We start from the raw sequence: 14,205 nt of genomic DNA on the forward strand, positions 1-14,205 counted from the left end.
CTTGCTGAACATTGTTACTTTCACATAGGATACATTACGTCAGTCTGGTGCGTGATGTCTATAATACATATTATAGATGGATGGGAGTGCAGATTTATCCTTACCTCAATAAAGTAATAGAGTAATTGGAATTTACCTACTGTCTCGTACGAGGTCACTGATCCAGGAGCATTTCTTGTGATCTGTACTTTCAATTTAAATCTATTCAACAGGATCTGATCACTTGAGATTTAACTGGTAAATCACTACTTCACACGTGAAAAGAGTTGTTCACAAACAAAACTTCCAGGAGTGTTGATAAAGAAGACCTTATATTCGTTTCTTTTAAACGTGTTTGTTATCAATCTTGGTTTTACACGCTTGAATACCAAATTTAAATCCATCCGATAAAATTTGATTAAGACCCGTTACAATATTCACTTCAAGACAAGATATTCGTTTATTCTCTTTATATTTGAATAAAATCAAGCCTTTATCCTAGGACTAATCTATTAAAACACCATATAGTATTTCTAAGATCTTTTTTGTTACGTTTACGTTACGACTAAAAAATGTGTCTATCCTTTGTCTTACAAACCTTTACGTTTTCTTTAGTGTTGAACATGTTATGTTCGTTTTTAAATAATACCACGTTTATAGGCAATACAACTAATGATGTACTAAGTAGTACTCACAATTTTGCGATGATACATTTAGGAATATTTTATTAGTTATTGTAAATACACCTTTCGCTAGGTATATTATAAACTAATAGCAAAGGCTCTCGATATAATGACGTATTTTAATAATTAAACAGTAGTTTCAGTTGTCAACGTTTGTATATAATTTCAACAAAGTACTCATTAATGACTGTTTTTGTGGTTTGTCAATCGTTGTCCAATATTTTAACCTGGCTCAGTTTGACGTCATTATTTATACAGAGCTTTTGTCTAATTAATCGATTTCGATTTTATTCAAACTGTAAAGAAGTAGTATTTTATTGCTTTCACTCTCAACAAATCAAACTTATAAATGTATTAAACATACTTGAGCGATAAATTTAGAACTTGATAGTAAAGCAATAAGATTAAAATTGAAATATTCTGTCTGAAAACTGTTAAAAATTTTGTGAAACAATTTTTTTTTTATTTGTTTACATAACCTGTAATATTTAAATACTGTGGTCATCAAACTGTTTCAAACACATTTTTTTAAATAATTGTCAGCCATTGAAGAGACATTAAAGCAAATAACTTTTAAGAATTAACAAAACAATCATTAACTTATGTATCTTCAAATCCCAAAATTGATTAATCTCAAATCTCAAGAACAGATGAATTTTGTTTCTTGCCCTTAAGCTGTAAATGGCACATCTTCATCTGCCAATGTAAAACATTTGTATATTACGTAAATTCTATATTTTATATATTTAATCTTCAAAAAATAAGCCACTTTGAATAGTTCCATCAAATCTTTCATCCTGATATAAGTCAATAACCTACATACTAAATGAACATAATACTCGTAAATCTACTACTGGACATAAATGTAAAGGACCCAACTTTGTTACGAAATCTGACCACTAATTACTTTGTTAATGAAATTCTATTGAACTTGTGATGTATACTGTATGGTATATGTCGTGACATTGTGCAGAGTGTCATTGCCGCTCATCGTTTATTAGGCTGGCAAAGTTTCTATTTTATCTGCCGGGAGGATGTCGTCATATATTTCCTTTCTGTATAAGTGACATCTATTTATGGATTAAAAATCATTTTCATAGTTAAACAGTCTATTTTACAACCTGAATGTTCACAGGACATCTCAAGAATAAAATGAAGTGTGGAATAGAAATATTTTACATGCAAGTTCAGTGACGCCTGCTACCCCCCACGTGTGAGGCACACTCTGACCTTGTCAAGGGGGAGTAGGGTAAAAAAATAAATTTTTAATATATTCTCCGTTTTTCTCTTTAAATAAATATATGACACTATATATGTGACAAATCTTTTACCTACTTAAAAACATTAAAACCAAATGCATGACATGACATTTGTGGTGTCTGATCTGTGACCTTCTGTGTAATGTAATGCAATTACGGAATGGTTCACTTGTTGTAGTGTATATTATATCTTTCTGATGTTTTTTTTTTTTTTTTGGTAATACCAGAGCCAGATGACAACTGCAGACAACAGTGCTGTGGTATTTGTGTTTGTTTACAACAGTTTTTGTTGACATAGATTTGTGTAAAGTGATATTTTAGTGTGTTGTTGTTTTGTAATTTTCGTATTTGTGTGATTTTCTATTGTGTATTACTAAACATAATGCCTAGAACTAAGGATGCATTCCAGTCCTAAGGATTCATCAGCATCAACGAACCTTGCAAAAAGGGTGCAAAGAAGGTAACTAAAAATAAAACAGGAAGATAAAGATGAAGAAAGCTGCTGTCCATGTGATTTTTAGTGAAGAAAACCTATCCGTTACTTTCAAATGTGTTTTTCCGAAACCTATGATTTTATTAGTGTAGGTATATATATATATATATATATATATATATATATATATATATATATATATATATATGGTTTTTCAAAGGAAACCCCGGATAAATGTGATCTTTCATTATTGTCACGAAGGGAACACTAAATCTTCTCTAAATAATGAGTAAACGTAAAAATTACGACTTTAAATTATATGAGCTTTACCTAATTAATCAATGTAAATTCCACCTTACAACTCACATGCAACTAAAAGACATATGGGCGACCCCACTTATCTTGTTTACTATTTTTGGGGCTAGCGTGACCTTTGAGTGATGAACGAGGCGTTTTGGTTAAAATAAACACATGCAACGGTCCATAAATAGACATTGTGATCACTTATCTAGTCGTCCTATAGATTTTACACCTATTATTTCTTATTACATATAAATGGCACTTATAGATAAATTCTTTCACTGCTAAGTGAAGAACTGGTGAAGATAAAAATGTCAATGGTTTACACTACGTACACAATTTCTACTTTTGGGAGTGCATGCATAAATGATTTATGACTTAAGTAAATTATAATTTTTATTGGATATTTACGAAAACAAATTTTCATTGAAATTAGAACAGCATTTTATTTTATCCAGTACTGTAAGAAACTTATGATCTTAATCCTTTATTCTTTAGGCCTCATTAAAACATACGCCTAATTTTTGTTTCAAATTCCTACCGCTCTTTGTGTAAGAAAAACATGGTTTTAATTTTTTTTTATTGGCGAAAATTGTTTAGGATGTAGAGAAAAAGTCATTCCAATCTAAAATCGATTACAGAACCTTAAATTATTTTCTATGAATTAACAAACCAAATAAGTTAACTTACTTCTGAATTAAATTCATCTTACTTCTTTTATTAGAAGATCCAACAGATGATATGCTAGTTAATTCATGAATTTTACGTTACCCTACTGTGTGCCTTCAGTAGCCGAGTAAGATTATCTCGGTTTTTGTCAAATTATTAATAATAAAGCAATATTTCTTCTAAAACATTTCTACTACTTAAGTCACATAGATACAATAGAAAGATGAGAAATAACACAATACACTGTTTATAAAATAATTTCAGCTTTATTAAAATTTTTCAGGAACAGTAACAGCAGTGGAATAAAATTTTGCACAAAACAAGTAAAAAGGAATACATTTTAACGACACTGTAAAACAGATCTATATAATAAGTTATCATTTACATTTTCAGGAATTTTATATAATATATTACAGTTGATACAATCATTACATCTTATTAATGTTTAAATACATTTATTCAAAATTATATAAATGTCAATTTGCTTTATTTAAAATAGCTATTGTAAACTTAAGTCAAAAATGTGTACTGTAAAAGTTTTTGGTGACTTCATTAACAACAGCGATTCGCGTGGATTTCTTTTGTGGAACTTTGGAAAACTTCTTTGGCGGGTTAAGTGTACCTCTTTTCTTTAATATATAAATATTTTCATTGACTTTGAAGTTCTTTAAACTACTCAAAATTTTTGTTTTAGCTTCTACAGCAATTTCAGCTTATAAAGGTTTTCATTTATTACTTATCTTTGTAAATGATTGATAGGTTATAAATAAATACTGTTTATAATGATGTTTGTGTATTATGCTGGGATCTTGTTTATTTTTATTTCATAAACAATTATTATAAAATAAGATTTTCAAAATTTACTTATTTTAATCCTAATTATTTTACTGTAATCAAAACAAATTCTTGAATTATTATTTACAGTAATAAATTATAAGTCTTATACTAAAATATATGTACACGACAGTAACAAAATATGAGATGTACGTTGACTAGATTGAATTATCACGAACGGGTCTACCGTCGAAGATCTAATCATGTTTCTTCTTTCAAAGGCGTCTGAACTACACGGTTGTTTTCACTGATCGACTGTTGTTTTCTTATTACCTTTTCTGATTTAAACTTGTTCGAGGTTACATCGCTCTGCTTTGTCTTTTTACGACTGTCTTTGATAGTTTTAGTCTGTGCTGTCTGAGATTTGGCATTGGTAGTTTTATTGTGCGCTGCAGTAGGCCGTTTTCTCTTGGCAGGTTTGTTGTTTGTTTGCGCGGGAAGGTTAGCGCCCTTTTCGTCTCTGAAGGCCAGAAATCCTAGTTGAGCGTGAGAAGCCTCGTTGAGGGCTCTAGAACGAATGCAGGCTCGGTATTGGTCGGACGACTGTTGCTCTCCGGTACATACCTGGAAATGATAGGAAATTACAGTGGACTGCGCATGATAAGAAGTGGATAGAGAGAAGGTGCGCATGCGCGTGCGCATGCTGCTGACGGGAGCTCTCAGTCAAATGCAGTAGCTCCAAGTCCGTAGTTCACTACTAGCCACTCCTAAAAACATGCATTGTGTTATGCTACACTAACTCTATTTTCAGTCACCAACAACTCCAGCCTGGACTTTCTAATTATATTTTCTTTTGTAGTCTGCACCTAATTTTAAATACAAAACAATAATAATAATAATCTTTATTGCAGGAAAAATTATAATTAATTGTACTTCAAGCGTTATATGACATCTACTAACCAATGCAAAATAAATTTAAGTAAATAAATAAATATTAATTTAAAATTATATTTTTAGCAAGAACTACCTGTAGTCGGTTACTCGACTGTGACCGACTTTCCTTGAATATCAGAAGTGGAGACATAAAACATATATATTTTTTATTGTTACTGAAAACCACCACAGCGGTCCATCGCAAACTCGCCCACTCAGTAAAATTCCCTAGACACTAGGGAGTGTTTTAGTTTAGATTTAAATTTGTTGTGGTTATTGTATCATATCTTCAGGGAGATCGTTTGATTAGTTTTGCACCAACTTGAGACAGCAAGCATTCGAAAGCATTAGTTCTTTCTATACCACACAAAAATTGTTTCAGCCTCTAGTTCCATATTCGTATACGTTGCTACTCCGAAGTGAGACACACTTGAATCGGCAGTACAGCACGACATCTAGAATATAGAAGCTAGATAAAGTCAGTAATCCACGCTCCCCGCAAGCCACTCCACGTGACGCCCTTTGGTTTACTTTTTAAATGATTCACACAGCTTTCTTTTGCATTCTAAATACTCTGTTAAATTTGTATATAGAATAGCCACTCTCACACGCTCGGACCATACGATAAATGAGGATGTATTAGGCCAAAGTAAGCTATCTTTAAAATATACAAAGTAAAGAATTTTGCCAAACTGCGTTAGACATAAATGCCTGAGAGAACCTTAGAACAGACACTATCGATGTGATCGTTCCATGTCAGCCCTCGATCAAGGTTCATCTCAAGAAACTTGGTGGACTCTTCAACCACTATCACAATTGGTCGGCTTTCGTTTTCATGTTGCCGAAGACAAAATTTTTTTTTTTTTTCAAATTTATTAAAAAAATGTTCAAAAAATTTCCTTCCTCAAAGGTTTTCATTTCAAGCACTGATTTTTTTAACATGATACACCTACACACACCTGTATTGTGGTGGAAACTTTGTTTATATTAACGACACCCATTTGAAAAAATCCTGGTTCGTTAATTGAGGGCTGTGGGAGTTACACCTGGTTCTGATTAAGGAACAGACTTATTCATGCTTTAGTATTTCCTCTTTTACTTTAATTCTATTCATTTTTATCATTTTACCAAACGAAGAAACTATTGTAATTTATTTGGATGTATGAATCCAGTTATACAATAGATTTGCATAATTGAATATAACCTTATTAAAAGTTGTGAGATGGTTGGCCCGGAAAAGCGGGACTTTGATTGCTAGTTCAAATATCACAAACAGCACTGAAATATATTCATTTATACCAAGGTAAAATATTATAGCAATACTTCGAGGAACAAGTGATATTTCATAACAAGAAGGAATGGCTAAAACAGGGAAAGTTTATATTAAAAACGGTATATTACATTCAAGAACTTTTAAGCGAATTTAAATATTATTATTTTAGTGTTTCAACGAGGTTTTTATTTCGTAATAATAAATGTTTTTTATTTCGTAAATATTTTCTAAATTCAAACTTAGGTGAAAGTTTATTCAGTCAAGTACTTTACTAATAACTATCAACTTGTGATGTATGACGCATGCATATTCTGCTAGGTACATTAATTTCCTGTTGTTTACTTCGCCTTTTCTTATTTTCTGTACAAAAATCGTTTCAGCTTTAAATGAATTTAAACGAATAAAATTGATATAAGAGGTAATAAATTTTATCACTCTAAGTAAGAATAATTTTTGAAAAGTTCATTAACTGACTAAATCCTACAGCAAGCGATAATTAAAGTATTAGATAACAGCTATTTTGAGAACAAGTATTTATTATAATAAGTACACATGGTTTAACTTTCAAGAATCCACATAATAGTAAATATTACTATAAAGTACATATGAGCTCAATATTATTGACTCATATTACGAGCAGAAAGATGAAAACGTGACTGTGCAATCGAGCGTAAATAAATGCATACATCGCTTGAGTTAATTTTATTTATGTTTTCCTTTGAATTCTCGGGTGTAAATTTAATTAACTAATGCATGCAAATCATATTCCTATATGTATATCACAAATACACGGACGTAATTATTTTATTGTGTTTCTCGTGGAAAAATATTCGACATATCTGCAATTCAAATATGTGTATGAAATTTCTGTCATGAATTGTTTATGTCGCGGTGCCTGAAAATAAATAAGATAAAACTGACTGGTTAATTTATTTACCTTGGGGTGCCAGATGTGAAAAATTCCAGGATCTGTAGCACGGACGACTTTGATACGACTTCGAATGTACTTCCGGTAGAGCAGGACGTCCTCCATCCCCCAGCCAACCATCTCCTCCTCGAACCCGCGCACTCTGAGGAAATCCGATCTGAACAAGTGACAACATCTTTAATGTAGGTGTCTCTTCTGATAGATGTAATTTTATAGTCATCATTAAGGCATCATGCTCAGTTTGGGATCATCAGTTAGAACTTACTTGTACTGGCAAGTCATGCCGAAGCCGAAATCCCTCCAGAAGCCGGTGTCTCTGGAGATGACGAGCTGGTCAGTTTCCGAGGGCACCTTTTTCCCTTGTAGAGTATACACCACGTGAGGGTTGTACAGGCTGAAGACTACGGGGTAGTACACCCTCGAGCCTGGCCGAGAGTTCCAGCGACACCGGTCCAAGAACCGAGCACTGAACACGACATCCACGTCACACAGGAACAGCAGAACGTCCTGTTGGTCTCTGAGGACTCCCGGTTGGTCCCACGGCCTCTCCGCCCCCACTCGTAATCCCTTCGCCCTCGAGAAGGTCTCATTGAGGGCCAGCAACCTCAGACTGCTCGCGTGACCGTTCTTACCCGCCACCTTCGACATGATCAGTCTCGCCTCCGTGAGTCCTTCCTCCCCGAAGTACACTACGCTCAGCAACACGTGGCGATCATTCTTCAAAGCTATCTTCACGAACTTGTCCATGAACCCTTGAAAGGTCGATATTCTCCCCGATAAGGGAAGTATGACATGGATCAGTTCCTTATCCTTCGATTGAGGTAAAGGGCTGCTGTTCAGAGTAACCAGTGGAGCAAACGGCCTCATCACGGCCATCTTCGTGTATCCCTGACTCTTCCCTTGCCTCACCCTGAAATACATCTCGTACTCGGTCCCCGTCGTAGGGACCGACCTGTACACGCCTTCTAGGAAGTCCTCCGCAGTGTACTTGGGTTTCCCGTGTAAGGTGGCGTTTCTGTTAAGAACCTCTAAGGCCGATGTGACGGCCTCAAGGAGGTCTTTCCGCTTGAAGCTGATGGGTTTCTCCACGACTCGTTTCCCCAGGCCGAGGTCTGTGGGGTACACTCGGCTCAAGGTGAAGTGAGTGAAGGCGACCAGCTCGTACTCGTTGTTCAGCGACACCTCCCTGTGACACCTCCGCTGTCTCCACCTGGTGGCGGATGTAGGAACTGCAGTCGCTCCCGTTCACCGGGGAATCCAGGTGGTACGAAAAGCCTACACAGACAAAAGGTTGGTCATAAACGATCCCTTCATACGTCTGTCCTAAACATGTGTCAGTTTACATTAAAAATAACAAATTTGAATAAAACTTCATTCCTAAACTGTAAATTAAAATATATTTTAGGCACATGAAGTGCCACTGATACGATTGACACAATGTATTCTAGTTTATTATTTCAGGCGCTGCACCAAGCGGAAAATGAAATATAGCTAAACTGAATGTTCACATTGCTACATCATGTGTAGAAAACTTGGTTGCTCCACAGTCGTTATGGATAATGTCTAAAACATAGCAGTGCACAATTGTGCTTCTGATAAGACAGTGATAATTCCTATTCAGCTAGATTATATTGGATAGCTTCTGAGTGACCATTAGAGTTCCTTTGTAGCCTAGGTATCTCTGATGTGGAAACGATGGAAAAAGATTGTTTTTAACGTCATCGTCACTAAAACCTTTTACGAATCTCCTCAGACAGATGTGGACTCCAGATTCAAGCGATCGATCTATACCAATATCAAATTTCAGGCGATGTACTAAGCGAAAGCTGAAATGGGCTAAACTCAACATTCGCTCAATGCATTGATGGAGTTTTTCTACAAAATTCAATAACATTTTTCCAAATTACATTTTTCCAACATTATATTTATGGTTCCTTCAAAGAGACAAATTTCTCACTTTTATGTCCTTAAATGTATGTATATCCTCAATAATTGTTTAATAAAATAAGAAAAATCTTTATCACATTTCGAACTACTGCTCCTTTCTTTACATTTATTAAAATTTCAGAGCCAGCATAATATACAACATTTTTTTTAATCCTGTTCAACGAGTTCAACGCTTGTGTTCATGAGGATGTAGAATAATCCACTCCGAAGTAGAATTATTTATCTTGTAACTCTATAAGACAAATTGTATGGTTACAAAACCAATTTAAATACTTCGCTGCACCTCCTAGTAGTCACTCCTGCTTAGTATTCAAAACAGTCTTCGTTTTTTAAACTATTACGTTATTAATTAACGAAGATTGGTCGTTAGTTTTAAGCATCTTGTATGCCAAAAGTTTAGAGTTCCATTTCCTCGTGCAGAAAAAAACAATTCAGTTTTCAATTTATGAACTCCTGCATTGCTAACTAGTACAAGGAAAGAGTGTGCTAGTGTATGACTCACTTAAAGTAAAAGTAAAGTAAAGATGTCTTATTTTACTAGGCGATGTTAGGGTTAAGATGCCCTCTATAACACAACCTGGGTCCAACGACTTAAAGGTTACCATCGAACCGCCACCAATAGCCGGGCAGGCGGGCTGCTCGCAAGGACAGGATCGCTCAGCGGTCACCCATCCAAGCAGCAGTCACCTATCTAAACAGAAGCATCACGATGCACTACACGTAACCTACTACTACGTAACTACAGGATAATATGAAAAACTTCCCAAGAAGGAAAATGTTCCAACATCGCACTCGATCTTCCCTATTCAGAATAATTTTTAGCATAAACTTTCAGCTCAAAGCTCAATTCTTGCTGAGTAATAAGCTTCGCTAAGGTTTGGCCAAGTCTATGGAAGGACTTCCACTATCGTTAAAACCTCGGCCTTGCCAATGCTGAAAAAGAGATGCATGTACAATTTCAAGATTACCGTTCATTTCATTCTCAAGATATCTCACTGAATGATAGGATTGTTAAAGCTCTGCCAAATCCTATAGTACAGAACATGCGCAATCATTGAAGGTTCTGTTATTTCGTAAAATTATACTTGTTTGAAATTTCAAGTCTGTGGTTCAATTTGTCTCGAGATTTTTCCAGCCCCCCTGGGAGATAGATGTCGCTAACGCTCACTCAATTACTGTTCTTATTTACTTCAATTGCTCAAGTAATATAAAAAAAATGAGAAATGTTGCTGTTTTCCTTACAGCGATAGAACATTCACCTTCAACCTTTGCGGTGATCTGCCAGGAACGACCTCATCTCCTAACCACAAACACAACAACGTGAGGTCTGCGGTTCGCTACCAGTGTCTCTGTGATTAAAAGTTACTCTAATTAGCTTTGCGTTGTACAAATGAGGCTTGGCTTTGTCACACACGGCACACGGGTCATGGCAAACAAGGTTTAGCTTCAGACTCGGTGTGTTCAATTGGTTTGTCTCATCAAATTTGTGTTAGAGATAAAACTAAGATTGACTACTAAGTCTGCAGGGACAGGCAAGTAGAGTACAGAGCACACATATTTTATTCTGTCTCACTTCTCTGAATAAATTATATTCCAACTCGCATGCGATATTGTTTTAAAGATAGAAAAATTATCATAGTAAAGAGATTTCAGTGAGATAGAATCGAACCATGTGGGGTTTGTTAAAACAACAGCACAAAATAAAACTTTATAACAATTTATGAATTTGTGACATAATTGGCTTTACACTGAAGTGAAAAACTCAAGTTTACTTTCTGCACATGCATTAGCTTGGATTATGGATTACTTAATCGAATTCAATTCTTACAATTTGAATTCTTTAAGTTAGTGCGATCGGATTTGGGTTGAATTAATATTGCTTTTTTAAGTATCAGAATCGCAACCCTTTACGAAAACGTTTCTGAACACTGGAAAAATATACAAACATTTTATACTACGTGAGGAATAAATAAATGGCTTTAGATAGGAATTTGTAAAAAATTTTACTAGTAAGGCCCAGCAACAATATTGTAGACGACAAGAATGTGAATTGTTTACACTATATATATAAATGGAGGCTTAAGAGAATAACATGGTTTTCCATGATTTAGGAAACTATTAAATATTTTTCTAACTCTGTGTTCTTTTATATTGTGTAGCATATTTTTACATAAAATTAAAAAATCCGATTTTCTTCAGTATTCTTTTACGTAGCTGACGTACTGTAGGAAATCCATATCCATACTCCAGTAATTTTTCTTAGGATCTGATTTCAATTCCTTCTATTTAAATTTAAAGGCTTATAATTCTGACGTAATTTTTTTCAAACCCATTAGCAGGTTTTTTCAAAATAAATATACACAGAGTCACTATACATTGTACTGTATTAACTCCCAACCTCATTCTGTTTCATGGAATCTTCTGCAGGACTCAGTGGAATGGTCTACTTGGTACAACTTTAAGTTTTTATAAAGAATTTAAGCATATACTTTGAAAAGCTAATAACCAATATTATGGTATTTGATGACCAAAGAATCGTACAGAGAATTCTGGATTAGATCACACTTCATTCACGCTTCCTCCCAGTCAAAAATTATATTTACCTTACTGTATTGGACAGATGCAAACCCCTAAGGATTGTTGCAAAATTCATTACCGGTTAATTTCCTCTATTTACCTTTAGACATCACTACGTGCTGTAATCGATCAGTAATATACAGAGTGTCCATCTTACCTATGCCATCATTGCTGTTGAATAAAATGAATATATATATATATATATATATATATATATATATTTATTTATTTATTTATTTATTTATTTATATTCATGCAATAAGTATATAAATATAATATGTTTGTGTGGGTTTTTCATAATAATGTATTTGTAAAATCTTAAACGAACCTTTTGTCAATTTTGATGAAAGCCATACTATAAGGAAAAGCCATATGGAAGCCGAAAAAATAAAATGTTAATTTATTACGGAAGACTACTAATTTAAGTTGTAATTATGTTATAATTAAATTACCAAAATAACCACCGAATACTGGCAAATGGTGGTTATTTGCCTTTTCCAAGTTGTCATCTTATTATGTAACATAAATGAAAAAAATGGAAATAAATATATTCTATTCTATTCTATAGGAATCTAATTCAAGAAAAGACTGACATATGGACTCAGCCTCTTACAGAGACATACATGTATAGTCTATATGGGGAATGTTCCATTTTTAATTATAGAAGGGTACTGTTTTTTGTTTTGTGAATAGATAATTTGATTTTATTTTATTTCGTATACAAAAGTTCCTTTTTTTAAGACAGATATACTAAAACGTGTAGAAAATGTTGGGAAAAGTCAAAGTTTTAAATTCTGAATTGTGATAAAATGCAGGATCCTTCATAAGACACTCCAAAATAGGCTGCCCATTTGGAAATCGGGACGGAATTTTAAAATTTATATTTTTAATGATGATTGAAAAATATTTGAAGTCTCTCATTTAAACTTCCTTGCATATAAAATGTTGTAGTTTCTGAGATAGCAGTTGTGTCTTAGCTGTGACTTCTATACCTGTCGACTCAACCTGTTAAAACCGCTTGCAAATGTGGCAATAAAAAGGTAGCGCTCCGCCAAACTGCCATTGCTATTCAGGCGGCAAAGCGTGCACGTCATTAAAAGCTCTGATCGTGTTCAATTTATAACGGGTAAAAATGCAAGCAATTGGGTGTAATATCAGTGTAGGGCGCTTGGCGCGTCGCGACGCTCACGACGCTACCTGACCGGCATGAACATGAGGACGTGCCGTCGGTAGATTGGAAATGTCGCCGGGCTCTGCGAGTTAATTAGTAGTTACAGCATTCCATTGCGAACCCGACATTGAGGAGCTCACTAGAACGATCGCTCAATTTTTCTTTAACCAAACTTTATTCCTACAAAATTGGGACATTACCAATTATTTGCTTCTATTATATTACCATTTTTAATGTTTTACGACGATTACCGGATATACCGGGTGTCCCACGAAGAGGTTTAAGCGTTTGATTTTATATTACTTGTCCATTTATGCACCGAAAATGTTCAAACTCTATACAATTCATTAGGTAGTTTTTTAAATAGGGTAAGTAATATAAATTCAAACGTTTATGCCTCTTCATGGGACACTTTATCTATTTATTTATGAAAATTCACATATGGATTCCCAAGGTAAGTAGTATAATATTTATGTCACGGTATCAATCATAGCCTGTTAAAATTGTCAAAGCATTCTTTTTATGATCATATTTCCGTATAATACTGTATTTTAAGTTTACCTGGTCGATGTATCCACTATAGACTATTACGGTGGAAGTAATTTTCCTCCAAATTTACCTGATAACAGAAATTACACATTCTAGAGCCTACTGAATTAAAAAAAAAAGAAACACTCCAATAATTATTGAATTTTATTCTTGTCAGGACTTTCGTGCCTTTTCCAAAATTCATCGTTACTGCCTTCAATATAATTAAATATTAATTTTTACATATACAGTAGACATACTTCCTGTCTTTAAAATGTTATTTACTTGTATTTTTAACCATATGTGTTTTTATTTAAAAGTACTATATTGTTTTTATTTTTACTTTAACCACGTTTTTCAGTTATGTGGGTCTGATCATGTGTTCCTTGAGCACGAAAGGTCTCACGATAATAAAATTCAATTCAATTTAATCAAGGAATTTTTCAAAAAGTGTATATTATGTCATTGCAATTTACCCCGGTCTTAGTACTTCTGCCAAAAGACAACTAAGATGGGTTTTATATCAGTCTTTAAATTTATAGTAAAAGGTAGATAGTACTTTTGTCTTTTATATCTCCATTACAGTAATAATCAAATACTGCATACTATAGTAGAAGAGAGTATAGTATTTCAAAACGTGGCGTTTAAGATTTTGTAATATATTCCATATAATTATGCAAACGTCCGGAAACCTGATATAAGTCGTCTATATTAATAATTAGCTTTCGTCTATCATTAATGATTTTAGATA

General features: G+C 33.9%; 1 protein-coding gene across 1 annotated transcript in view; it reads right to left on the bottom strand.

The window, feature by feature from the left end:
• Window positions 1-3,566: 3,566 nt before the first annotated feature.
• Window positions 3,567-14,205, bottom strand: part of LOC124358995 (chondroitin sulfate N-acetylgalactosaminyltransferase 1) — a 43,533-nt gene continuing 32,894 nt past the window's right edge. Inside the window, 4 exon segments of the mRNA XM_046811298.1 lie at window positions 3,567-4,721; window positions 7,241-7,388; window positions 7,497-8,413; window positions 8,415-8,495. Of these exon segments, the coding sequence (XP_046667254.1) occupies window positions 4,359-4,721; window positions 7,241-7,388; window positions 7,497-8,413; window positions 8,415-8,495 (1,509 nt within the window). The 3' untranslated portion in view covers window positions 3,567-4,358.

This window comes from Homalodisca vitripennis, chromosome 4 (genome assembly GCF_021130785.1).
Source record: "Homalodisca vitripennis isolate AUS2020 chromosome 4, UT_GWSS_2.1, whole genome shotgun sequence".
Classification (NCBI taxonomy): domain Eukaryota; kingdom Metazoa; phylum Arthropoda; class Insecta; order Hemiptera; family Cicadellidae; genus Homalodisca; species Homalodisca vitripennis.